This window comes from Apodemus sylvaticus, chromosome 5 (assembly GCF_947179515.1).
Source record: "Apodemus sylvaticus chromosome 5, mApoSyl1.1, whole genome shotgun sequence".
In the NCBI taxonomy this organism is placed as follows: Eukaryota; Metazoa; Chordata; class Mammalia; order Rodentia; family Muridae; genus Apodemus; species Apodemus sylvaticus.
In genome coordinates, this window is record NC_067476.1 from 135,647,977 (window position 1) to 135,674,284 (window position 26,308).

The window sequence follows — 26,308 nt, forward strand, 5'->3', positions numbered from 1 at the left end:
CTGTGTTGTGAAAAATTTGGTCCTCAGCATGGGTGATACTGGGAGGTAATGACATTTGTAAGAAGCTGGCCCTAGGGGGACACTGGAGGCATGCCTTTGATGAGAGTATGGGAGTTAATCCCTTTTCTCTTTCACTTTTTTTTTCATTTTTCCACATTGGGGTAGCAATTGCTCCACCACATACCCCCCCCATAATGTACCACCACAGACGCAAAGCAGTTGGAGCCAACTGATCATGGATTGAAGCCTCTAAAATCCTGAGCCAAAGTAAAACTTTTTACAAATTGACTGTCTCAGTATTTATTATAATGACAAGAGATTAGAAACAATAATTTTTAATGTCTTTAAACATGGCCAAATGTCCTGCATGGGACAAAAGAGCCCTTGATTGGGAACCACTGGGTGAGACCACTACCCATCCTGGGACTTAAGATGCAGCTCATTTTCACTGAAACTCTCATCTACACAGACAGAGTTTATCACAACAAAATGGAGGCACCCCAGCATGGAAAAGCGAGCACATGATATTACACAGTCATCTCCCAATGTGCTAAACTAGACAAGACAGAGACAATCCTGAATTCTAGCCTTAGGCCTTACCCTCTTATCCCATACTGATTCAATTCTTTATACAGATCCCAAAAGCCTGTCGGGTCCCAAGGGTTGTTACAAAACAAAGGTCCTCAGATGCAACAATATTCGTGGTTGTAAATGGGGAGGAAAGATAGAAATCATAGATGACTGTTATAAATATTATAAAGGAGTGGCACAAAAGGACAATCTAGGTATCCTGAGACCTTCAGGGAAAACTGTGCTGACATACAGGAGTAAAGCACAGGAGCTGTGCACCAACTCTGGATAAGGAAGATTCCAGATGCTGAGCTGGGAGGAGAGAGAAGGGCAAGAGACAAAGGAGAAGGTCTCTTGAGATTAGAGACCAAGGGGTGATGACAAGCGTGGGCTTCAGGTTCCGACTGATGAAAGAAGAACCCTCTAAAAGGGACAACAAATGACTACAAAGTGGAAAGAAGGGCCTAGAGAGATAACTCAATGGTTAAGCACATTTGCTCTTGTAGAGGACCCAGGTTCAGTCCCCACCACCCACGTGGCAGTTTACAACTGTCTGCAGCTCCATTTCCAGGAGAGCCAAAGCCCTTGTCTAGCCTCTGTGGGCCCCAAGCACACATATGTGCACATACATACTTTCAGACTAAACACTCGCATTAAATGCATAAGTAAGTAGTTTTTAAGTGGAAATAGTACTGAGAAAGAGCTTCCAGCTAAACTACCACATCATAGTTGTTTTAGTGCAGGTAGGGCAGAAGAGAGTATGAGACTCAAGAATTGAGTTGAAGAACCTATGCTCAGTCGACAGAAACAGCTACAAGAGCCAGCTTAGGCTGAGAGAGGGCTAGGCAGGATGGTATCCTAATATTTTCCCGGCTACTCAGGATGCTGAGACAGGAGAGTCACTGAAGCCCAGGAGTGTGAGTCCAGCTTGGACAGCATAGCAAAGTCCATCTCAAACATAAACAGAAAAGGACAACTAGGAAAGAATGTATTAACTGCACAAAGGGAGACACTATAGAACCTGGGCATAGAACAAATAGGTTTCATGGGACTGGAAGAGGATATGAAGAAATAAGAAGAAAAAGAAAGAGGAGGAGAAAGAAGAAAACAAAGATGGAGGAGGAGCAGGAGGAGGAGAAGCAGGAGGAGGTGGAGGACCTGCTGTTGCTGCTACCACTGCAGCAAAGTTGCTCTTCACCACTCACCAAGCCTAACGGGACCGGCCATCGCTTTCTCCCCCAAGCTTCCCTAGCAATGCCTGAACTTTGGCTCTTCTTTCACTGTGGAACATACAGTCTCCACTGTTGCCATTCCAGCCTGTAATAGCAAGGTGGCCACAGGCAATGGATCTTGCCATAAAATAAACGCAGGGGTGTGGGAGTCCTTTTTATTTTTTTAAAAAGATTTATTTATTATTTATTATATGTAAGTACACTGTAGCTGTCTTCAGACACTCCCAGAAGAGGGCATCAGATCTCACTACAGATGGTTGTGAGCCACCATGTGGTTGCTGGGACTTGAACTCAGGACCTTCAGAAGAGCAGTCAGTGCTCTTAACCTCTGAGCAATCTCTCCAGCCCCGAGAGAGTCCTTTTTAAAAGGAGTGGCCTACCAACCCCTACCTGCAGCAGCAGCTACTTGCCAGCTGAGGAAAATGAGCCTGATATCTAAGCCATCATAAACATAGAGATCTTTCTCATTGACATAAAGAAATTTATGCTGCCGCTGAAACCATCCCATCTGACACACCGACACCCTTTGCATAGCTTCAAACCTGGTGTTTCATGTGTTAAATTTCAAACCTGCAGCAAATATCAGAGGTTCCTATTCGACATATCAAAGCTAACCTAGCCTCCAGGTTCTCCCAGCATCCCTTAGTCCCAGCCTGTTACAGTGTATAGCTGTCACACCCTGCCCTCCACACTGAACTCTCCAGCCCAGGGTCTGGGCTGCTCTTCCCTCAGAGGCTCCTCCATATATAATTCCGACATTTTGGTCACCCGCCCCTTTTGTACCTTTGGCTTCCTGGCTATGCACCTATTCCCCTCTCCCTTCCCCTCCCTCTCTCTCACATGGCTCATGACTACTCTAGACTCTCCCAGATGTGCCTGCCTCTGGCTATGCTCTCCTACATAAATATCACAAACCTCCATCATACCTGGGAGCAGTTATGTCCTTTCCTTTTTATTTCTTTTTTTTTTTCATTCACCATAGTTCTCCATTTCATTAGTCCCACAAGTCACTAACTACAGTCCCTGTCCAAATCTACATTCCTGGACAGAACATCTTGTTTTGCAGCATTCAGTAGAATTCTGTAGCTCACTGGACATGCAATTAAAAAAAAAAAACCCACAAAGCAGACAAGGTGTTAGCAGTGTAGGCAGGGCAAGACTGGCTTGCTAAGTGATGAGTGTTCTGCCGAGTATACAGGAAAGCGACAAGCTGAAAATGGGCTGCCAAGGATAATTACTGTAATTGTCACAGCGATTCTTTCAGCCAGTCCAGCCTCAGCAGCCAGGGGCTTAGCACATTCAGTAGCTGATGTCTACCAGTGGAATGGATATTTTATGTCTGTTACCCAGCCAGGAAGTGAACCTTTCCAGCCCGGTTGTTCTCTTAGCAATGACTTTTTTTTTTTTTTAAACTGGCACCTCATTACTTGTGTTTAATTATACCCAGAATCCATTTTGGGTTTTATGGTTTGTTTTCCACAGTACTAGGAACCCAAGCTGTACCCCTACACTACGTCCTGGGGCCCTGAAAACCATGTTCTGGTTTGGTTTGGTTTGGTTTGGTTTGGTTTGGTTTGGTTTGGTTTGGTTTGGTTTGGTTTGGCTTGGCTTGGCTTGAAATAGAATCTCTCTGGGTAGCTTTGGCTATCCTGGAACTCACTATGTAGACGACAGTGAAAAGCAAGTTAACACTGGTTTTTGTTTTGTTTTGTTTTGTTTTGCTTTGTTTTTGTTTGGTTGTTTGGTTGGGGTTTTTTTGATGATTACTGTCCTGACTTTTATTTTGTTGCACTAATTGATTAACATCTGTGAGATGGGAGTCTTTGCCTCCCAGTGAAAAGTTCACTGTTTATCCACATTTAGCAAAGAAAACGGTTCAAGGTGTGTTTGCTCAGTCTCAAAACTGTCAGACTTATAGGAACAGAGAAAGAGAACCTGAAGTTACTCAACTGGTGACATTTACCAAGAAAATTCCACTTAACAGCCAGAGAAGTTAGTGTTGCTAGTTCTCTCAATAGGGTTCCAGACGTCTACACCCTCACGGCCTCAGAGGTACATAATCTAGGACAACTAATACCCCACTCCCCTCCCTTTCCTACTTCTGGGCTAATTGAAGGAAGGATTCTTGTCTCCTGGCTTGTCAGTTGACACCTGTGGCCCATGTTCCAGAATCACTACTTGGTGCTGTGGCTAACATTTACATGGCATAGAAAGAGCATGGCCAGGGTGACGAAGCTGAACAGAGATTTCAGAGATCTGCACATGGCCAGTGTGCAGGGTGACAGCATGCCTGCAGCAGATTTATTGAGGAACAATAAATCTTGGAGTTCCCTAAATCTCCCCCCATTCTTAGTAAAGAGAGAAAAGGAAGTCTAACACCTGAGCAAGGCAGTGGCCCTTATCCCTACCCTAGAGAGAAAAAGTGGGGTTTATTTCCATGTTATCTCTCCCTGCTTAGCCTTCCAGAGAACATGGCAGGTGCGGATAATAGGCTCCCCCTTGTGAGCTGATGAAGAAAGACAAGAAGGCTTTGGTGTCCTGCGACAAGCTATAGTGCTAGGATATCTGATATGTGACCCCATGAAAGGCTTCTTTGACACCCCCAGAGGGGTCATCATGACCCTATAGATTGAGAAGCACTGGTTCAGAGGGGGAAAAATGGAGAGAAAAGTCGTGGTCTGGAAACTTAGTCTATTATATTTTTAACTGGTAAATAACCTCCTGTAAAACTGATGACTGGTCAGTAATGAGCCTAACTTTGGGGAGGTCGAGGCTAGAGAAGCCCTACACATTTGAGGCCAGCCTAGGGATTGACTTTAGTAAATTCCAGGCCTACCTGAGCTCATCAGGAATTAAAAGGCAATGTTTTGAAGCACCTTTTCCTTAGATGATAGGGAATAGGTAATCCAGAGTCTCCTGATGAACAAAACAGTTTAAACACTTGTTTAAAGATAGCAGAAAAGCTGGAAAGCGGACATGATTAGACTAGGATCTGGGGAAGCCTGTGGTTTGGAGCAGTATTTGCCCTGGGGGTTTCCAACAGCTGGTTCTGAGAAAGTTCCTTTGGAGATATATTTGATAAGATTAAGAGTCTTGCAAGAAGGAGCTCTGGTTGGGTTTTTCCCTCCCTATAATAAAAGGATTGACTGGAGGGCATAGCTCCAAGAGGGAACACACGCCTAACACATAAGACCTCTGTCTCACGTCTGTGTAACTTTATCAGATGATTCTTCAGCTCTCTGGTCACGTGGTTTAGCCATTTTTGTTGTTCTGACAATATACTATTAGGATTTCATCCTCTGAAGTTGGTGAAAGATTCCTTCCTTCAGGCATGTTCAGTGACAACCATCCCTCCTTACTTACCCTCCTCTCGTGTGTGTGTGTGTGTGTGTGTGTGTGTGTGTGTGTGTGTGTGTGTGTGTACTACCAAAAACTAACACAGCCAATAAATAAAAATATGTGACTACAAATTTTTGCATAAAAAGATATATGAAAAATATAAGAATATAAAAAGATCAACATTAAGGGGATGGAAAACTTTCTTTTAAATACTAACAAAACAAAATATGACTATATTATTATCATACAAAATATACTTTATTGCAAAAAATGTGTATTTAAGGGACAAAGAGAAAAATAATAACAGAGAGAATTACCAGGGGCATGGTGATGCACACCTTTAATCCCAACACTCAGGAGGCAGAGGCTGGTGAACCTCTGTGAGCTCAAGACCAGCCTGGCCTATATATGATGAGTTCCAGGGCTACATAGGGAGAGCCTGCCTCAAAAAAACAAAAAAATGAAAATGAAAAATCAAAGAGGGATACCCTTAAAAATGATTTTTATCAAGATATTAATGACAGTTTAAAATAGCACCTAATATATTATAAATAATTATAAATATATAAGTAAGAACAAATAGTTTAAAAGCTACACATATAAAAAGAAACAGATAAGCCTACACTCACAGTAAGAGATCTCATCATGTTTCACTCAGAAACTGCAAATAGAAAACATAGGCAATGATTGACAAAATTCACCTACAAGATGTGCATAAAATAGTCTTTCTAGTGGTTGTGGAATATACTTCCTTTTTATCTAGGTTGTGATTGTTATAAAAATTGGTTGTAGAGATTAGATATGGTGATGTGTACCTGTGATCTCCAGCACAGTAGCATATGCTTATAATCTAAGCATTTGGGAGATGGAAGTAGAAGAATCAAAAGTTCAAGGTTTCCTGTACAGTAAAATCAAGCCCAGTCTGGGATACATCAGACTCTGTGAAACACACACACACACACACACACACACACACACACACGAGAGAGGAGGGTAAGTAAGGGGGGATGGTTGTCACTGAGCATGCCTGAAGGAAGGAATCTTTCACCAACTGCAGAGGCCTGAAATCCTAATAGTATATTGTCAGAACAACAAAAATGGCTAAACCACCGTGACCAGAGAGCTGACGAATCGTCAGATAAAGTTACACAGATCTGAGGCAGAGGTATGAAGAGCACGGGTTCCAGAACAACCTCTGCTACATATCTCAAAGCACAAAAATAAAAAATCTGAAAAATCTGCACGTTTAGAAATCGAAACGATGCTCTTCACCTGGTGTTCACACCTTCCCAGCATTTTGGAAGCTGAGGCAAGATGAACAGGAATTCGAGGTGAACCTGGGCTACCTAGCAAGTTCCATAACGCCCTGGGCTACACTGAAACCTGGTCTCAACCCCACCCCAAAAAAGAAAAAGAGTTGAGCCCCCCACCCCAACACATAGACACTTAGGATAGCTGTATTAGTTACTTTTCTGTTGCTATAACAAAAAATCACGGCCAGACGTTATGTATGGGAGGAACAACATTGATGTGGGACTTAAAATTCCAGAGGGGTCCGTCTATCATGGCAGGGGAGCATGGCAGCGAGCCAAATTGGCAGTAGGAGCGGGGAAACTGAGAGACACACAAATTCAGCCTCAGAGACACTGCAAACTGGGAACCAGGTGAGACTTGAAATCTCAAAGCTGGCCTCAAGTGACTTACTTCCTCTATCAAGACTATACCACCCCAAAACAGTACCGCTAATTGGAGTCAAGTGTTCAAATACATAAGCTTACAGGGGATATTCTCATTCAAACCACCATAACAGCCTTCCAAACAACCAATGGGGTAAAAGAATCACAGTACCAACAGAAACCTCAGAAAGGCCAGGTGCCTCTGCTGGCTGGGAGGGTTTGGAAGCCAGGGTCTGTGGCAATGCCTTTGTAGAAGGGCAGATGAAGGTCATCAACCCAAATAAACACAGACAAGGAATCTTGGGCGCTAGAGGAAGGTGGAACCGTGCCCAGAAACCCAGAGCCTCTGTTGGTTCTCTCCATGGTGACCTACAGGCGCTGTTGCAGGCCCCCGGAATGAAAGCACCCAGCCAAGTGTACAAACGGCTTACCTGATAGCTCTCACAATGTCTTCATTTTGTGGTCCTTATCTACTTAGGGGGAGGCAGCGTAGTCTCCAAACTCTGACAGTCTAGAAGCCAGCTCCCCGACCCCAGTTTTTCAGTATGATATGAAGAAGAAACATTGTCTAAGTTTGGGCTGCTATAACAGAAAGCTGCAGACGGGTGACTCAAAAGACAGTCATTTCTGACGGTCCTGGAGATTGGGAAAGTAAGACGCTGGCAGATTCCACATTTGGTAAGAAGCTACTTCCTCCTGGCTCGCATGTTTTAATTTCTCTGCTGTGTCCAGCAAAGGGAGGAAGTAGGTAGGCACTTCCACGCCTTTTCATAAAGGCACTGTACCGCTCACAAAGACATCACCTTCCTGACCTCACCAACTTCAAAAGGCCCCTCCTCTTAATACCATCACTTTGGGTGTAGAATTTCAATATAAGAATAGGGTGAGGTCACAGACATTTGTTTTATAGCAAAAGTTGTTTCTATCTATATTTGACACCATAGTTTAAAGTGAGTTGGTAGGGGGCCCCGGATGTCATTCAGTAATGGAGGCTTGGCATACCTGGGGCCCTGGGTTCCATCCCGAGCACTACAGAGAAAAAGAAAGAAGCATCAGCAGGTTCAGGAATATCATATATAACTGATTTAATCCTGTAATACAACAAAATTTTTGAGCAAGATGGCAAGGGAAATTATGTAAATCAGAATAGAGGGAGCTGAGGCCCACTGGCAAAGTTCTTTATTTTATTTATTTACATTTCAAATGTTATTACCCCTTCCCAGTTTCTCCTCCACAACCCCCCATCCCCTCCCTCTCCCCTGCCTCTATGAGAATGCTCCCCCACCCACCCACCCGCTCCTGCCTCGCTACTCTAGCACTCCCCTACACTGGGTCATCAAGTCTCCACAGGATCGAGGGGTGCCAGATAAGGCCATCCTCTGCTACACATCCAGCTGGAGCCATGAGTCCCACACACACACACATCATGTGTACTCTGTGGTTGGTGATTTAGTCCTTGGGAGCTTTGGGAAGTCTGGTTGGTTGATATTGTTTTTCCTGTGGGGTTGCAAACCTCTTCAGCTCCTTCAGTCCTTGACTGGCAAAGTTCTTTAAAAGACTGGCACATTAACAGAGGCATCCACTTGGCCTAGATCTTTAATGTGGTCTCTTTATCTATATCAAGACCTCATCTCTTTGGTCCAGAAATGGAAGACAACCCTTCAGTCTGGACTCAGTTGGTCTGAACCTAAAAGATGTTCCCCTTGGACTCCATCTAGGCTACTTTTCTATCCAAAATAACCCATTCAGAGAGCACCCCAAAGTTCACGGTAAGATAAATTTAAAAAAAAAAAAGCTGTTTTCTAGAGGTGGTGATGCACACCTTTGATCCCAGCACTTAGCAGGCAGAAGCAGGCAAATCTCTATGACTTTAAGGCCAGCCTAGTCTACAGAGCTGGTTCCAAGAGGAACTTGTTCATATAGCCAAGGCTACACAAAGACACTCAGTCTCAAAAAAACTCTGTGTCTGTGTGTGTGTGCGTGTGCATGTGCGTGTGCGTGTGCATGTGTGTGTGTGTGTGTGTGTGTGTGTGTGTGTGTGTGTGTGTGTGTTGTGTCACCCAAAAGCTTCCTCAGGCAGGATCATATGTATGATTAAGGCCGGGGTTCATGGATCCAGACTATTTTCAGGCACTCTACCTAGGTCATCTAGGAAGAATAGCATCTATGAAGGGTGACAGGGGTGTGAACCCTGCCGCAAGGCCTCCCTTGTACACAGAATTTGGTAAATCTGTTTCTGACATTGTTCCCTGCTGGGTATGGTGAGGATAGAAACCCAGTACAGAACCTTAGCTCTCAGCAGACTCCAACACCTCAAGCTAACCTCTGAGTGTTGTGGCCAATCGGATCGTAAAACGAGGAATTGTAGAAACCAATGGACTGCTTTTTCACCAGTTCAGCTTCCGTGGGTATACCTGGGTGGATGTTCCTCAGCATTTCCTGTGACTGCCTTTCATGTTAGTGTGACAATCAAGGCATGAATGATAGAAAGCCATTTCATTGCCATACATTTTTGCCATTTACTTGTTCATTTGTGTATGTGTGTATCTGTGTCATCTGTGTGTGTGCAGCACACAAGAGGTCCGTTGGCAACCTGCAGGAGTCTCTTCTCTCCTGGGTCACAGAGAGTGAACTCAGATCATTATGCTTGGCAGTAAGCACCTATACCTACTTACCCATCTCTACCAGCAGACAGTTCTCTCTGCATTGTAGTACCAAAAACTTGGATCTTTGTCCAAAATGTCAATGAAATAAAAACCTAGACACAGGGGAAGTCCCAAGAGAAATGGGCAGGTGGCTTCCTGGGGCCTTCACTAATCCCTACATCCTTCTTCTGACAGGCCACACCTTTTCTTATCGAGCAAGTGGTAGATAATGGTCCACTCCCAAGGTATCTGTATGTATTTCCTTTCATCCCGGACAGTATCAGATGGTCTTACCTGAGCTTGTTCCTTAGGCTGGGTCCTGTGGGCCTAGGAAATGAGCATCATAACCTCACGTAACAAGGTCGGGTTATTTCCCTGCAGAAATGGCGGCTTTTCCAGAAGCCATGCCACGATGGCTTGAATTGCTAAGGTGTTTGCCTTGAAGCATGAGTCCTGAGTTCTAGCCTCAGAACCTAGGGTTATGAATAGAATAGGCAGGTGTTCGTTCACTTGTAACCGCAGCACTGAGGAGATGGAGATAGGATCTACGGGGCTCACTGGCCAGTCAGACTAACCACTGAGTGAGTCCTAAGTGAGAGACCTTGTCTCAAAAAGAAAAGGTAGATGTGCTATGAGGTTGTCTTCTGGCCTCAAAGTACAACACACACACACACACACACATACACACACGCATGAACCCAGAGGACCAACACTTTTTGTGTGTGTACTATGTTTAGAGGTAGATGTACCTCTTTTCGCTTTCTCTTAGGATTATGTTGGCTGGCGTGGGGGTGGGGTAGAAGTCTGAAATGAGTGCTAACCTAGTGTTCAGAAGGCCTTACACCAGGAAGAAACAAAATAGAATAATGTCAACCAAAAACCATCCCCATAAAAAGACAGTGAACAAAATAAAACTTTATTTGGATATTTCTATAAATCATATTCCGAGAGCTTCTAACAGTAACCTGGGAACGGAGGCCATTTCCTACAGGGCACAGTAACTATAGTCAGCCACGTGCATCACATGACTCTTCACTGATAATTGTAACAAAGGATTATTAATATTTGTGCGTACTACAACCACTCCACCTCTTGGGAGCGTCAGCATGTTTACCCCAGTACCCAAGAAGTCAGGACAGACAGTAGGTGTGCAGTAACTAAGATACCCCTGAAATACCCACATAGCTAAGTTCTGTGGACCAGACAGAACAGTCTTCCTCTGCCCCCAGGGGCCCTGCTCACAGAGCTACCGCCCCTTCAGCTCTCCCAAGCTTAGCCACAGCCCAGCCACAAAAGAAGCTTTTCATGACTTCAGGATTTGCATCACTCACCAATGTCCGGAGGACATAAGGCACATCGAGAGAGAACTTGCTCCGGAGCACCAAGTGTCATCATTGGACCACAGTGGTTCTTGCTGCCCCAACCACAAAAGAAAGGGCAGGCAGAGTCTTCAGGAGCCCAGTTCAGATGAAACCAGAGGCTTCGTAAGACACCTGAGTTTTCACTGGCTACCATGAACAACCTCACATGTTTGAAGCAATACGACCTCCTACAATGAGGCACCTTGGGAAAAGAAGCTCCTTCCAGATCACAGCTTAGAGAAACCCAAATGATTTCACAAGTAGAGGAGAGGACATTCATTCTGTCTCTTGGGAGAGAGAAGTGCTGGTGTGTAGCTCAGAGGTAGAGCGCTTGCCTAGTGTGCGGGAGGCCCTGAGTGCAATCCCTAACACTCAAAATGTAAGAATTGTTCAGTCTGTTCTATCATAAAATAAACCAAATGAACCAAATACGAAATAGACACAGGAGGTGGACATGGTGACTTGAATATAGCAGGATCAAGAGAGTTGTGTGTCAGAGGCACAAACATCTCCAGTTTGGACTTTAAGCACGCTGAATGGTAATAAAAAGAAAAAAAAGAAAAAAAGCACATTCTGTTATCTTCATCCCTGGGGAGGCAAGAAGGGAGATTCTTCCCACCGTGTGTGTGTGTGTGTGTGTGTGTGTGTGTGTGTGTGTGTTAACTAAATGTTCACATTATACTCAAATGTTCTGTTATATTCTCCCCAAATAGAAAAAGTACAAAAAAATATATATTTTGTGTTTTGTATCTAGACACATCTGGAGAAAGCATGACAGCTTTGGAGCTAAGACCTCTGGCCACCCCATGCTGGCTTAGTGCCAGTTATGACTGAATTCTGGAAACCAGATGTAGGACAAAGGTCTCCCCCCTCCAGAAGCAGCCCTCTGGGCCCCAGGAGAAAAAAAGAGAGGCTTCAGCTCCAAATAGGGCAGTAGCTGGGTCGTGTGTTCAGTTGAAACAAGCCGCTTTTGAAGCTCCTTTCCCTGAGGACAATGAGGGGTCCTGTTCAGCCTTGTCTGAACAACACAGAGGCACACCTCTCAGTTGGTGGCAGCCCGCTGCTCTTCGTACTTCTGGAAGGCACTCAAGATTTCCGTGATGACACTGGGGTCCTCCAGGGTAGTGGTGTCCCCTAGATCCTGCCCCCTGCTGGTGATGATCTTCCTCAGCAGCCTCCTCATCACTTTCCCAGATCTGGTTTTGGGGAGACGCTTCACCACCTGGCAAAGATGAGAGGAGCCTGACACTCCCACAGAGGACTGCAAAGCGACTCTGCCTGGTGTATGAACCAAGCAAGGTCTTAACCCCCTGCAAACTGAGCCTGAAGCTGAAATCAACCCAAAGGGCAGGATCTAACCTGCGACCAAGCTTTGCTGATCCCCCTCCAAGTGTGACCACTGCTGAGCCTATTTTGTCACAATACTTGAGAAGTTTCGTTCTCAGCCCAAGCCTGGGGCTTAGTTGGGTAAAAGCCTCTGAGCCGAAAATATTGTTGTACAGTCTGATACTTTAAGAGCTGTGTTTGAAGGAGTCTCTCTCTCTCTCTCTCTCTCTCTTCTCTCTCTCTCTCTCTCTCTCTCTCTCTCTCTCTCTCTGTGTGTGTGTGTGTGTGTGTGTGTGTGTGTGTGTGTGTGTGTGTCTAGATGGTAGTGCTTGCTGATAGGCCAGCGTTGTGAGCGCTATGAAGGGGTGATGAGCCCTTCTTGCCTCAAAGAATTCCAAACCCAAAAATCATTGTGGAGAGGTATCAGCAAAGAAAGAAAAAAATCTGAAGAGACTCAAGGGTGGCCCAGGCCTTCCCACGAGAAATGACTCCTTGCAGGAAACAGGAAACATGTTCAGAAACTACATGAGACCGGAGAACTCCTTGTCTCTCAAATCTTTAAAATTTGTAACCTGGCTGAGACATCGCTTAGTGATCAAGTCCAAGCTCAGCATTCAGAAGTCTCTGGGCTCAACTCTATTACGGTTTGAAACTTAGATGCTGTCCAAAGACTATGTTAAAGGTGAGGTCACCAGTCTGTGGTGCTATTGGGAGAGAGTGGAACGTTTAGGAAGTAGAAAGAAATGTCACTCAGTGGTTGGCCTTTGAAGGACATATTAGGATCCCTGCTCCTCCCTCCTTCTCGGCCACCATGATTTAAGCAGCTTTATTTGCCACGTGCTTCCCACCAAGATAAATAGTGTTGCTGCTGGGCAAAACCCAGCCCAGCCGACCAACCATAAACTGTAACCATGAACCAAACTAAAACCTTCCCATCATTTAAGTTAATAGTCTCGGGCATTTTGCCTCAGAGATAGAAAGCAAACACATACCTAACATCACAAAAAGAAAAAATAAAATAAAATTTATGTTCTCCTTACCATTCAGTCCTGTTCCAGTAGTCATCCTTTGAGTGTTACTGTACAAGAGTGTCTAGCCTTGCCTAGGGCTGTGTCCTAAACGGGTGTCTGCTGTAAACTTCAAATGCCTGGACCTTCCCTGTCTCAGGAAAACCACTCAGGGAAATCCAAACCACAAATGGCAGTTTTGATGTTGGGATAAAAGGAGACCCTTGCTTGTAAAAGTTCAACATTGCTTGACATTTATAGAAAGCAGAAACTTAAAGAGAGTGATGCTATCCCTCTGAGGTGGAGTTGACTCACCAGGATCTGGTCGGGCACAGCGTACTTGGCGATCTTGGTGGCCACTGCGGACTTGAGTTCATTTACTACCATGTTCGCATCACTGATGTCATCTTTCAGCACAATGAAGGCAAATGCAGCTGGAAAGAGAGCAAAGACTGGGGAGTGCTGGGTCCTGAGTCTGTCTTGAATCCCCCACCATGAGTGAGCGGCTGTAAACCCAGAGGGTTTCTAAATCCTGAGATGGTTACATAGTAGCAACTGGTTTCAGCTACTGCAACCCTATAGCAGCATATCCACCACACAGGAAGTGAAAGCAGCAGCAGCAGCAACAGCACTGCCGGTGTCCCGCATGGGTGGTCATGCGTGGTTGAGAGCATGACACAGCCGCAGTGCCGATGTGACCTGGGACATGTGACTTAACGTTCTGTTCCCTCAGCTGTGAAAAGAATGCATGACATGGGCTTCCTGGAAATAGACACAGGATCGGCATGCTGGTGAACACATGCCTTTTTTCACTTAAGATTTGTTGTCTCCTGGGGCTGGGGAGATGGCTTAATCAGTAAAGAAGGGGTCACATAAGGATAATAACCTGAATTCAGATCCTTAGCACTTGGGTAAAAAAGCAGGCATGCATGATGGTACATGCCTGTAATCCTAGCACTGGGGAGGTAGAAACAGGAGGATCCCTGGAGCTTGCTGGCTAGCTAGCCTAGCCAATCAGTGAGCTCCAGGTTCAGCGAGAGACCATTAAAAAATCAGTATTAAAAAATCAGTGGAGGGCAACAGAGCAAGACACCTGATTTTGACCTCCAGCCTTCACATGCATATGCACTAAACAATCATACCTGCACACACACATACACACACACACACACACACACACACACTATACATGGCCATAGGTCAATTGCTGGTTGAGTGTGCTGGGGCTACTGTGTCCAAAAGTATCAAACTTCAACCTTGAAAAGCTCCATCATGGAAGAAAGTTCTTCCCGGCTGCAAGGTGAATGCATGTATCATCAGTGCACACACTAAAAGGCATTTCCCAGGATCCTGCCGAGGTCCAGATGTACCATTACAAAAATCTAACTTTACTGTTTGTCTGTCCCCATCTTCCAAGCTCGTCCTTCCGCTGAGCTTCGTGGACCTACTACAGTGTGCGGCATCCTTGCTGACTTACAGCGTGCAGCATCCTTGCTGACCAGGCTTACTGTTCAGTGTCTGTCTCTCCTTTGTGTTCCCTGCCCATCCCCTCAGGAGGCTCCATGATGGCAGAGGCTCCGCCTACTTACATTCATTGGCATCTCTCCGGCATCTAAAACCATTCCCTGAGTATGGCAGGTGCTTGTTAAATGTGTTGACAAATGATTATTTCCTACCCAAGCTACAATCTGTATGAAGTGAACTAAGCTGCTACTAGAAAGGCTTCCCCAGAATCCCCTGAAAAACTCTTATTCATCCCTCAGAGGCAAGCTTGGCTAACATATACTCTGTGACAATTTTTCTTACTCTGTCCATACGTTATAGTATTTGATCTATAGAACGGTTGATAGCTTTACTATCTCCACCCCATCAGGTTGTGGGTTTTTCAAAGGAGAGAACTACATTGTTTCATCTTGGCAGCAGAAATGACTGTGAAGACAGACCTGGATTACTGATTCCGGAGGCAGGGGTGAAGGGTGTTGGAGGAGCAGGTTAAGAGCCAGAGACGTGCAAGGTCCAAATGGTCACAAACCGGCAGGACTAGAAGCTAGCCAAAGCCCACAGTATTCAGGACCTAGTCAAACTAGACCCACAGGTGCTCAGAGGAAGTGGGGACAAACTCCAACTGTATTCAAGCACCTTGACACTAAGCAAGAACTGTGAATGGGTTATTCATGAATTACAAATCTGTTAGAAGCCAGTCGCATCACACTACACGCAAATTTCCCTCCCAGCCCTGCAGGCACTGAAGGGCTGGCAATACCTGATGCTGAGAGCTGATGCTGGAGTACAAAGAGCCCAGAGGACCCAGAGAGAATGCTAAACATCAGGTACCACACTGGGAGTGCCCCTGAAGAACCCACACATGAGCACAGCAGCTGAGGCAGAGCACAACCCAACCTACAGCCTACCCCATCTAAAGCTATCCTGCTGCAGTGCAGTTTCTTTGACCTTGTTCCTATTTTCTAGGGTTCATCCAAGGGCTGATAAACCCCTAAGGTCAAGGCAGAAGGTGCCCAGGGTCACAGGCCACGTTCAGCAGTTCTTTGCCTTCTCAGGTTCAGGACTGAAGTTTTGGGACTGTCTTGAGACTTGGGCACAGTTTCCACATGCTGGGAGCACACCAGGGCACTGCAGATCCTTGAACCACAGAGATACCAAATGCAGGGACCCCAAAAGTGGGTCCAGGTCTCTACCCAAATGAGGTATCTTCACAGTTACCCATGATGAATTGCTCTCACTGCCACCCACCTCCCATCTTGATATCTAGACACTGCTTCTGCTAGAGGGTGTCCCAACAGCTCTCCCACATGCCTTTGTCTCAACAGCAGAGCCCCAGCCACCTCAGCACATTGGTTCTATGGTAATGAAGGATGTTGTTTTTGAAGCACTTAATTGATTTTTAAATTTTGCAACAAGTCAGTTCAAACAAAGTATGTGATGGGGCTGGAGAGATGGCTCAACAGTTAAGGACACTGGCTACTCTTGCAGAGGACAGAGGTCCTATTTCCAGGATTTACATGGCAGCTAACGACCATCCATAAATTCAGTTCCAGGAGATCCAGCACCCCATCTCTCTACCTCTGCAAGTACCACACACATGTGATACACAGATATACCTGCAGGCAAAACATCTATTGACATTAAATAAAGATATAAAAAAGAAAGATACGGCAGTATCGAAGGGGCTATGGTGGAGCTCAGGAGTAGACTGCATGCTTGGCATGTTTGAGGGCTTGGTTTTTAGCTGGGACATGAGAAAGGTTAAATGTTTGGTTAAGCAGCACATAAGTGTAGACAAGAGTCAGGTGACACTTGAAGCACGCTGTAACACAGAATGTTCCTAAGAGGAGAGCGAACACTCAATCCCAGTCCACTTCACAGGGCATACAAGGTCATTTTGTGCAGAAATGACCTCACACATGCTTAGAATATGGCCATGTCACACCAGGCCACAGGGTCTGCCATTGCAACATTCAAGTGTCCTTTCTAGACACAGCCACGTGGGAATCAGCTGGCTCTGGGGAAATTTTTTTTTTAAAACTATTATCATTGATTTAAGAAAATTTTAAATATTTACTCTGTTCTCCCCTTACCATGTCAATATGCTGTGGAATGCACAGGTATAGCAGCTACAGAGCTGGCATGAGTGCTGAAACCAATGAGTGTGTGAACCTCCACTGTAGAGAAGGGGGAAACACTCACCTTCTCCTTTGATGTCATGAGGGTACCCAATGACAGCAGTTTCTGGAACAGCGGGATGGTCAGCCTGTGCAGAACAGAGGACAAAAGGCCCTGAGATGACTCCGGTTGTGCATTCCCATCATGGCTTTGAGATCAACAGAGGCATCGTGAGGGTACAGGCAAAGAAAAGGCAGCCTGAGCTTACCATTGCGTCCTCAATCTCTGCAGTCCCCAGGCGATGACCACTGATGTTGATGACATCATCCATGCGCCCTGTGATCTGGTAATAGCCACCCTCTGTCCGGTGAGCTCCATCTCCAGTGAAGTAATACCCTACACCATAGTGGAACATTCAGGGCCAGGGGCTCCCAGCCAGATCCAGCACAGTCCAAGTTCCTGACTTGTCATCTCCCTCCAGCAACCAACACATAAATACCTCTCTAGGTGGTCCTGGACTGTGTTCTAATGTGAGGGCAAGTGACACAGAGATTATGTCATACGAATGATGTCAAGACTGCTAATGTCCAGAAAAGAGAAAACAGACAGTAGTACAGCAGAGATGCTCATAAAGGTGAATGGCAGCTGTAACCTTGAGACTGAAAGTTGATACTTCCAGCAAGGCAGAGACCTGGGCAGTCACACGAACTTCCAACCCAGCACCCAAAAGAAACGTGAGAAGAATGGGAATATAAACCATGAGAACATCCAGCCTCTGTGACAGCTTCCCAAATATGTCTCATCACTCATCTTTTTTCCCAGTGTCCATCCCAGGCCAGAGCCAAGGATATACTCATGATCATCCCGGGCCCTACAAAGGCTCGGCATGCCAACCCCATCTCCCAGTCAAGATAAGGAAGGCCTTCGAAGAAAAGGGAGGGTGCAGAGCCAGACTCACTTTCACAGAGCCATCACATTATACACAGCTACCATGAATTTACCCAGTTCCCCTATCTATAGAAAAATGATTCCAGGATTCCATGGAGAAGATATGGGAAGCTACCCTAGCTGCTCACCTGGGTATGCTCTGAAGTAGGCATCTACAAACCTCTGGTGGTCACCATAGATGGTCCTTGCCATGCCTGGCCAAGCTTGGGAAATACACAGGGCCCCAGAGACATCGCCACCCTCCACAACATTGCCCTACAGATGGAGGGAGACATTCATGAGAGACCTGGCCAGCTCTGGGAGAAAGGCAATGAACTGACTATCAGCTTGACCTGAGGCAGGAAACATGAAGCACTGGATAGAACTGTCCAAAGCTTTCCTCCTGACCAAGTCTGATGAGGGCCCTGGCTTGCAGCAGTCATTAGAGTGTAGAGTCAGTAGAGCATGTGTGAGAACCTGGCCTTTACTCCAAGGACTAGACCCTGCATCTCAGCAAAGAACAGAAATCAGGGGGCTGGAAGGCTTGCCAGATAAACAGCAAGGCATCGTGTGCAAGAGACAGCCTCTGCAAAACCTCTCACACCTTCTCATCCATGAGTGCAGGGACGATGCCAAAAAATGGCCTCATGGCCATGCCCGGGAGGATCTCTGCCCCATCTTCCGAGGGCCGAGGTGCAATGCAGATGCCTCCAGTTTCTGCAGGAAGAATGAAGAAGCACCAATTGACCTGGGAGCTAGGGACAGATATGTTCCACACCGTGCCCATCTAGACTTGGTCTGTAGGCTCCTCCACTGCAGGCACAAGCAGTGACCCTGAGCTCTTCATTCAGCAGATAGATATGGATACCCTCTGTGCAATAGGCCCTCACTGGGTCGGGCCTACGTTTGAAACAGGGAGGGGTGAAAAGCCACCTACTTGCACAGGAAGATGGAAGAAAAAAACTGCTGGAAGCTAAGACCAATGGCTAGTGACGCCTGTGTGGTCATTTCTCGGGCACCGGAGCCTATCGGCACGTATGGCAGTGTCTCATGAGGCGCACGGTGAAAAGTTCTCTGTCCCATGTCTTCCAGCACAGACCAGAGAGGTTATGTGAACCTGTCTCATGCTGGCTACTAGAAACATAAGGCTTCCGACAGCTGTGTTAATGTATAGTGGTGTTCTCTTTCCCTGAACATCCTAAGGAGTCAGACATTAAAAAAATAAAATAGACAAGTCAAACAAAATGCCACAGGGGGGGAAAAAAAACTTCCTTCGCCCACAAATGGATGTATCCTTTTCAGAAGTGCCTGTGTTCAGAAAGGGATGGTGCTAAGGCAGAAAACTATTGAGCATGTATGCGGCCCTGGGCTGAGGTCCCAGCACTGCATCAAAATTGAAAAGGAAGGAAGCAAGTGAGGCAAGGCCTCTGCCTGTAAACGAGAAGGAGCCCTGAGGACTTGCTAGGCCACTGGCCCTGGTTTGTCACATCATCAGTTCCTCCTCACTCTGGAGCTCACACAGAGGCTGTAGACACACATGACACAGAGGCTCAGGAGGGCATGACATGTCCCCCACAGCAGCCAGGCTGTACCTCTGAACCTTCTCCTAGGCAACTGCATGCTGAAGGGACACGGGCCTTGTGAGCACCATCGGTCACTCTTGAGAGCACGAACCCCGACGCTAGGTATGCGTGAGCCCCTCCAGTCCCAGGTTAGTCCTCAGGCCTGTGATAACCACCCATGGGGACACTCACCCGTCTGCCACCAAGTGTCCACCAGTGTACATCTGCCATCGCCCACCACCTTGTGGAGCCACTCCCAGGCCTCGTGGTTGATAGGCTCTCCCACTGAAACCACACAAAAGCAAGAAGGAAGTTAACAGGCTTCGAAATAACCTGAAGCAAAAAGGAATACGCTATTAGGGAAAAACAGCTCAGTGACCTTCCTGAAGTCTACACCAAAGGACCTGGAAAGGTCTGTGTTCCCATGTCCATAGTCATCAAAGAAACTGTGATGTAATTATGACGACTACATCCTTTTTGACAGCTCAACGGCAGAAAAAAAAGTTCAAAACTATGAGGAAACAGGATACTGCCCATAGTACAGGAGTGAAATCTGGTGGCACCAAGTTTCTAAGGAGCAAGTATGGCGCTTTTCCTGTATTATTTAAGAGAGCATACATTTCACACAACTGTTTTGGAGAATTGTCGGGGGGCAGACTCTATTAAAGCTAAAGAACTGACAGTAGATACCCGACAAAGAAAGGACATGTACACAGATGGACCCATGCCAGGCTTGCCCGTCACTGCCACGGAGAGACTGCCTTTAAGGGCAGAATGGGTAAGCTGTGGTGTATCTATGCAGTGGGATACCATAGAACTATGAAATAAGCAAGCCACAGCCGCACATGATGACAGAGTCTATGGCCCCACCCACATGAAGCTCAGAACATGACCATGCACACTGAGAAAACTCCTACAGAGAATCACAGCAAGAGGCTGCAGCAGAGAGCCTTCCATATCCTATTCTGCTTTCTAGTCTATATTCTTCTATAGTTGATCTAGGCAGTAGTCACCTGCATTATGTATGAAAGAAAACCTCTATCAACCTGACTCCTTGGCATCTGTACGTTTGACTGGCTCTTAAGCCTCTAAAACGAGGTGCTCTGTCCTAGCACTCCGTGGCCTGACTTCACAGTGTCTGTCAGGAAAGCTCCTGGGGCTAGCCCAGAAGCCTTGCTCACCAGTTTAGAGCAAATATTGCTGAAACAGTGGAGTGCCCCTGCTCCGCCATGTTTAATATAGCTACCCAGTTTAGTACTGCATTGCCTAGCAAACCCCAGGGGCCACACTAAGCCACGCAGGACTGGGCTCACCTGACCCCAGTGTGCGCAGGGAAGAACGGTCATACTTTTTCACCCAGGCATCCCCATACTTCAGCAGTAGCCGCACGGCTGTCGGGGCTCCGTAGAACTGGTTGATCTTTAGCCTCTGCACTGTCTCCCAGTAACGACCTGCAAAAGAGTCATAGCCGGATAGTCCACCAAGCATGACCTATTCTACACAAGCAAGCCAAGCTCAGAGTTTTGAGGGCTAGGTCTGTGCATGTGATCATAGAAAGAGAGCTCATACCATCCTTGAAGAAAAGGGTCCCAGAGAACTCCCTAATTACAAGGTGGCATGCAGAAGCTTCTACACCCAACCTTGGATGACAGAATCACGTGAGGTGTTCCACGTGAGCTAGTCGGGGATCAGCTTCAGATGTTATTGCAAGCTTTTTTTTTTTTTTTAATTTAGTTTTTTTGAGACAGGGTTTCTCTGTGTAGCCCTGGCTGTCCTGGAACTCACTCTGTAGACCAGGCTGGTGCAGCAAGTTTTTAAAAAGTGACATGGAACTTTGATCAGTAGTTATTAAATGGTCCCTAAAGTAATGACTCATCTCCCCTTGGTAACAGCATAGCTACTGGTATATGTGTATCCATGTGCCCAGAAAACACACACATAATACTCAGAAGCTCCACAGATGACACTGTTCCATGAAGCTGTTCTTAATGATCCTCTGTCCCTGTTATCACCCCATTAAGCTTCCTTGAGTGCAGCTGAGGGGCTCAAGAGGCAGCAAAGAAAAGGTTCACACCCCAGCACTGTGGAATGTTAGGGCAAGAGTTGGAAACAATTCTAGTACATTAAAGTAAATATTTTAGAAAACTGTATTATGTGAGAGAAACACAAAAAGACAGCAGGAGGGCTGGAGAGATGGCTCAGCAAAGAGCACTGACTTCCCTTCCAGAGGTCCTGAGTTCAAATCCCAGCAACCACATGGTGGGTCACAACCATGCATAATGAGATCTGACGCCCTCTTCTGGTGTGTCTGAAGACAGCTACAGTGTACTTAGATATAATAAATAAATAAATCTTTGGGCCGGAGTGAGCAGGGCCAACTGGAGTGACCAGAGGTCCTGAATTCAACCCACATGATGGTCCCAGCAACCACATGATGGTTCCCAAACATCTGTACAGTTACAGTTGTACTGATATACATAAAATAAATAGATCTTTAAAAAAAGAAAGCAAGATAGCAGGATGCGGTCATATCCTCAAAGATGCAATTTAACAAGGGTGGCTGCAAGCCATGTGTGGTCCTGAAGCTTGGTCAGTGGGACTGAGGAGGATGGGAAAGATGGATGGATGGCCCAGGCTTTGAGGAAAGACCACATGTAGACAACTTAGGTGGCCCTAGATATGAGATGGAGAACACTGAAGCGATGGCTCTCAGCAGGCAGTTTCTAATATAGGGACAGGAAACATGAAACGGGAAGTTTTGAGATGAGATTGCTCCTGGGCAAACTCCCTCTGATCTTTCTGCACATAGCAGGAGGCTCTAGATCATCTAGCAGGGATCAAAGCCTAGTATATCCAGTGTCTGCTTGGCATCTGGTCAATGGGACAGAAGAACTGCCCCCTTGCCAGATGCAAGCCTCCAGGCTTCTGTGACTCTTCTCTCCAACTTTGAGATCCCTCCCCTGTTACTTAGAGCCGGCCTCACCAGAGCTCTTGGTCCTCACCAGCATCAGGGTAAACTGGGGTGCTCTCAAAGAGGACTGTGGTAGCTCCATTGCAGAGGGGTCCGTACACCACATAGCTGTGTCCTGTGATCCAACCGATGTCAGCCACACAGCCAAAGACATCACCTGGCTGGTAGTCAAACACGAGCTACGGATACAGGAGAGGACCCTCATGAGCTTGTCTTCCCCGAGTCACCCTTTTCCTACCCACCACTAAGACACAGTCATTTGCACAGCAGTCTGTAACTGTGACAGCCACCACAGCAGTCTGTCAGGAGTAAGGTAACGGATGGCTACAGAGTTTTCCCCACTGAGCCCAGCAGAAGACAGAGCCACAAACACAGACAACGACCGTGACCGTGTGGCCATTACAAGTACCAAACTATACATGGCACATGAACCGAGGGAATGACTGAAAGCCAAATAATGCTGAGCTACAGAATGAAGTTTGTTCTCGAGTTCATCTGTGATCTAAAGACAGCCCAGTGACGCCGGTATGCACTGGGGATGCCTTTTCATCACAGTATACAAGTAAGGTGTGGCACCTTGAAGTGGGTACATGCCTGGCAGTAGAGCACAGACTTGTCATGCACGAAGCCCTAAGAGAAGAAAAGATAATCTGGCATATTTATGAACTACCTTATACCACTGTTTTAAAAACATTCTAAAAATTTAAACGTTCTAAGAATCAAATGCTAGCATCTACTTAGCACCACCAGCTTCTGTAAGCATGCAAGGGACACCTGCTTCCCCTTGATGAAGGGACATCTTGGGATCTTGTTGACCATTTGAGGAACACGAAGCTTAGGGACCCGGTGACAAATGACTAACTGACAAAAGACAAAGTCTAATGAAATGAAAGGGATAAAAGGGAACCGACAGGGTAAAGAAAACAGTCGAATGTTGTGATAAGCAAAAAATACCTATGTCTAGGGATATGCTTTGAGGTGAACTTGAAAGAAACATGGGACAGTAATATATCACATTATCAAAGATGGGACTGTAGAAAAGGATTCTGCAAGACTAGTAACATTTTGTTTCTTCGTCAAAGTGGTATCATTTCATAGTAATTTATTGAAACACAGATTGGAATCTGGTAGGATTTATGTTTGTTTTTTTTTTAAAGAGTTTTGCTAGGTATGGTGGAATACACCTTTAGATGCTTTCACTTGGAAGACAGTGGCAAGCAAGGTTCTATGTGTTTTGAGGTTACTGATCTACATAGCAAGTTCCAGGCCAGCCAAGACTACATAGGAAAACCCTGCCTCAAAATTGTTAATCATTGTTTGGGAAGTCCCCCATTTTCTACTACCTCAGATCAAAGACATTTTCCCTAGGAGTTCGAAGTTTGCAAGCAGCTGCATGAAAGGTGGTGAGCAACCAGGCCCTTGCTGAGCTGTGCCTCCCAGCCAGCAAGGACACTCTAGAGGAGGAAGGCACTTTCACTGTTCTGGGGAATCAGGATGCTCTAATCTTAAAATCTACAAGCACTCAAGAGCAAAACAACTGTGTATGTAATTCAGATCCAAATTGTCTGACCTGGGGATGAAGATTTCTTTCCCCGGATGTCCTTACAGGAAACTCTGGGCTTGTATGCAGTCATTCTCCAAAAGGCCCAGTAGCCAGGAAGGTCTATGACTCTGTTGCATACCCCACTGTCACTCACACCTCTATTACCCTTCACAGCCAACCATCCTCTTCCCTAACAGTCTCAACACCATCAGCACACACCCATGGGCATGGGAATACCCATAAACACATGATCACATGCCTGTAGGGAAAATACGCTCATTTGTATGCATCTATACACATGTAAACATTCCCCCAAGTGAACACATACATGGCTATTAAAACATGTACACTTGAACCAAGGACGCTGGCACAGACTATCATCTGAGCACAGGGAAGCCCCAATGTGGACATCTCTAACATCTTCCACTCAGGACACATAGACATGGCAGACTCAGCACTGGCACAGGCTAAACCAGCCACATCAGAGCAGAGCTGGGCACACCTAGATGGGAATAAGACTTCTACTCCAACAGACATTTTACTGTGTGTTATGGCCACACAGAGAATGTGCTATGGAGCTGTCTGGGTTCTTGGGAACACCCTAGGCCTCCTTATACCTCAAGACCTGAGTGTGACACCTAGCATAGAAAAAACTCCCAACACCAAATGAACAGAAAGGCATACATACATCTGTCTTGCCATTACTACTTCTGTTTAATCTAACCACAGAAGTCTCTACTCACTATGCTCTAAAAAGAATCTCTTAAATATTGAAAAAGATTCTTCTTGTCCTACCTCTGTACCTTATGGGAGTTTGAATAATAATGGCTTCCATGGGGCCATGTATTTGAATGTGTAGTCACAAGGGAATGGCACAACTTGAGAAGGATTAAGAGGTGTGGCCACCTTGGAGTAGGTATGGTCCTGTTGGAGAAAGTATGTCACTGGGTGTGAGCTTGGGGACTTCAAAACATCCACACTAGACCCAGAATATAGTCTCTGTATGTCTCTTTTCTCTTTTCTTACTTCTCCAGTACCATGCACACCACCCTGCTACCATGATCCCTGCTATGATGATAATGCACTCTGAAACTGTAAGTGAGCACCCAATTAAGTACTTTTATATGTATACACACACACACACATATGTACATATGTATATATGAGTTGCCTTACTCATGGTGTCTCTTCACAGTTCCTGAACAGTGACAAAGATAGAAATTGGTACCAGGGACTGGGATACTTGCTATGACTGGCCTGACCATGCTGTTTGTTGGAAGAACACTGAAGACTTTGGGACTTTGGACTAGAAAAGCAGTTGAACACTTTAAGCAGACATTAATTGGACATTCTAGTGGGAGCACAGAAGCCAGTGCTTAGGGTGATTTGAACTGTAGGGGCCCAGTTCAAGAAGTTTCAGAAGGGAAGAATATTAGTAAGTGGCCTAGTGACCATTCTTGTAATATTTTGGTGAAAAGTAGCTTCTTTCAACCCTTGTCTACCTGAAGCTAAATTGAAGAGTTGCTTTGTCAGAGGAGATTTCAAGACTGCCTTGCATTGACTCTGTCATGTGGCTATTAATCACTCTTATGTAGATGTATAATAAAAAGGAGCAAGCTGAGCAAAGGGAGATTAGAAATGCCTGGTTGGAGGAGAAACAGCACCAGGAAAGGCGACGTTCAAGCCAAGTCCTGTGCTCAAGGAGATAAAAAGCTTAAGGAAAATCCTGATGATGAATGGAATAAATAGTGCTAACCTCAGGTAAAGACCCCACCCAGATAAGCTTCCAATTTTTGAAAAGGAATTAAGCAACAGAGGGAACCATCAACAACAGAAAGCAGATACAAATATAATTGGAAAAAAAAAGGGCCAGGTTCCAGCCCCGCACATGATGCTGGCTTCAGCATCAAGGATATAAGAAAAGGGTTGGGGAATCTCCCCGCCCCACCCCCAGCTAGGGAAAGCTTCTGAAACCGGAGATATATGTCAGGAGTTTCCCTGCATGGAGGCCCAGAGAGGCTATTACATGAAACTGTGAAAGCCTGGATTGTATTAGAGCCCCCCAGATGTTGAAGTCTCCAGGCATGGAATACTGCCAAAGAGAGCTGCTAACAAAGAGTGGAACCATCCCAAGAGAGAGAAGTGTGTTGTAGCCATCACTGCTGAAAGGAGTTGGAAAGCACTTTGACATCAGACATAGAGATGCAGATTTGGAATTTGCCCTGCTAGGGTTCCGTTTTGCTTCCATCCGGTATTTCCTCGCTCTACTCCTTTCCCCCTTCTTGGAATGGTAATGTATATTCTATGCTATTGTATGTTGAAAGTATGTCACCTACTTTTTGATTTTGATTATAATTAAGAGAATGTTGTGAGTCTCAGAGACTTTGGACTTTAAAACAGAGTTAAGACTGTGATAGACTACGGGGAATTTTGAAGTCAGACTGAATACATTTTGTAATATGATATGACTACAAGCTTATAGGGACCAGGGAGTGGAATGTGTTGGTTTGAATGAGAATCGCCCCCTT

General features: G+C 45.8%; 1 protein-coding gene across 1 annotated transcript in view; it reads right to left on the reverse strand.

Moving 5' to 3' along the window:
- Window positions 1–10,357: 10,357 nt before the first annotated feature.
- Window positions 10,358–26,308, reverse strand: part of Acss1 (acyl-CoA synthetase short chain family member 1) — a 50,489-nt gene continuing 34,538 nt past the window's right edge. Inside the window, exons 6-14 of the mRNA XM_052183858.1 lie at window positions 22,269–22,416; window positions 20,580–20,717; window positions 19,459–19,551; window positions 18,309–18,421; window positions 17,854–17,980; window positions 17,046–17,173; window positions 16,862–16,925; window positions 13,472–13,590; window positions 10,358–12,045 (exon numbers count right to left, since the gene is read on the reverse strand). Coding sequence (XP_052039818.1) covers window positions 11,866–12,045; window positions 13,472–13,590; window positions 16,862–16,925; window positions 17,046–17,173; window positions 17,854–17,980; window positions 18,309–18,421; window positions 19,459–19,551; window positions 20,580–20,717; window positions 22,269–22,416 — 1,110 coding nt within the window. The 3' untranslated portion in view covers window positions 10,358–11,865. The remainder of the gene's footprint in view (window positions 12,046–13,471; window positions 13,591–16,861; window positions 16,926–17,045; window positions 17,174–17,853; window positions 17,981–18,308; window positions 18,422–19,458; window positions 19,552–20,579; window positions 20,718–22,268; window positions 22,417–26,308) is intronic.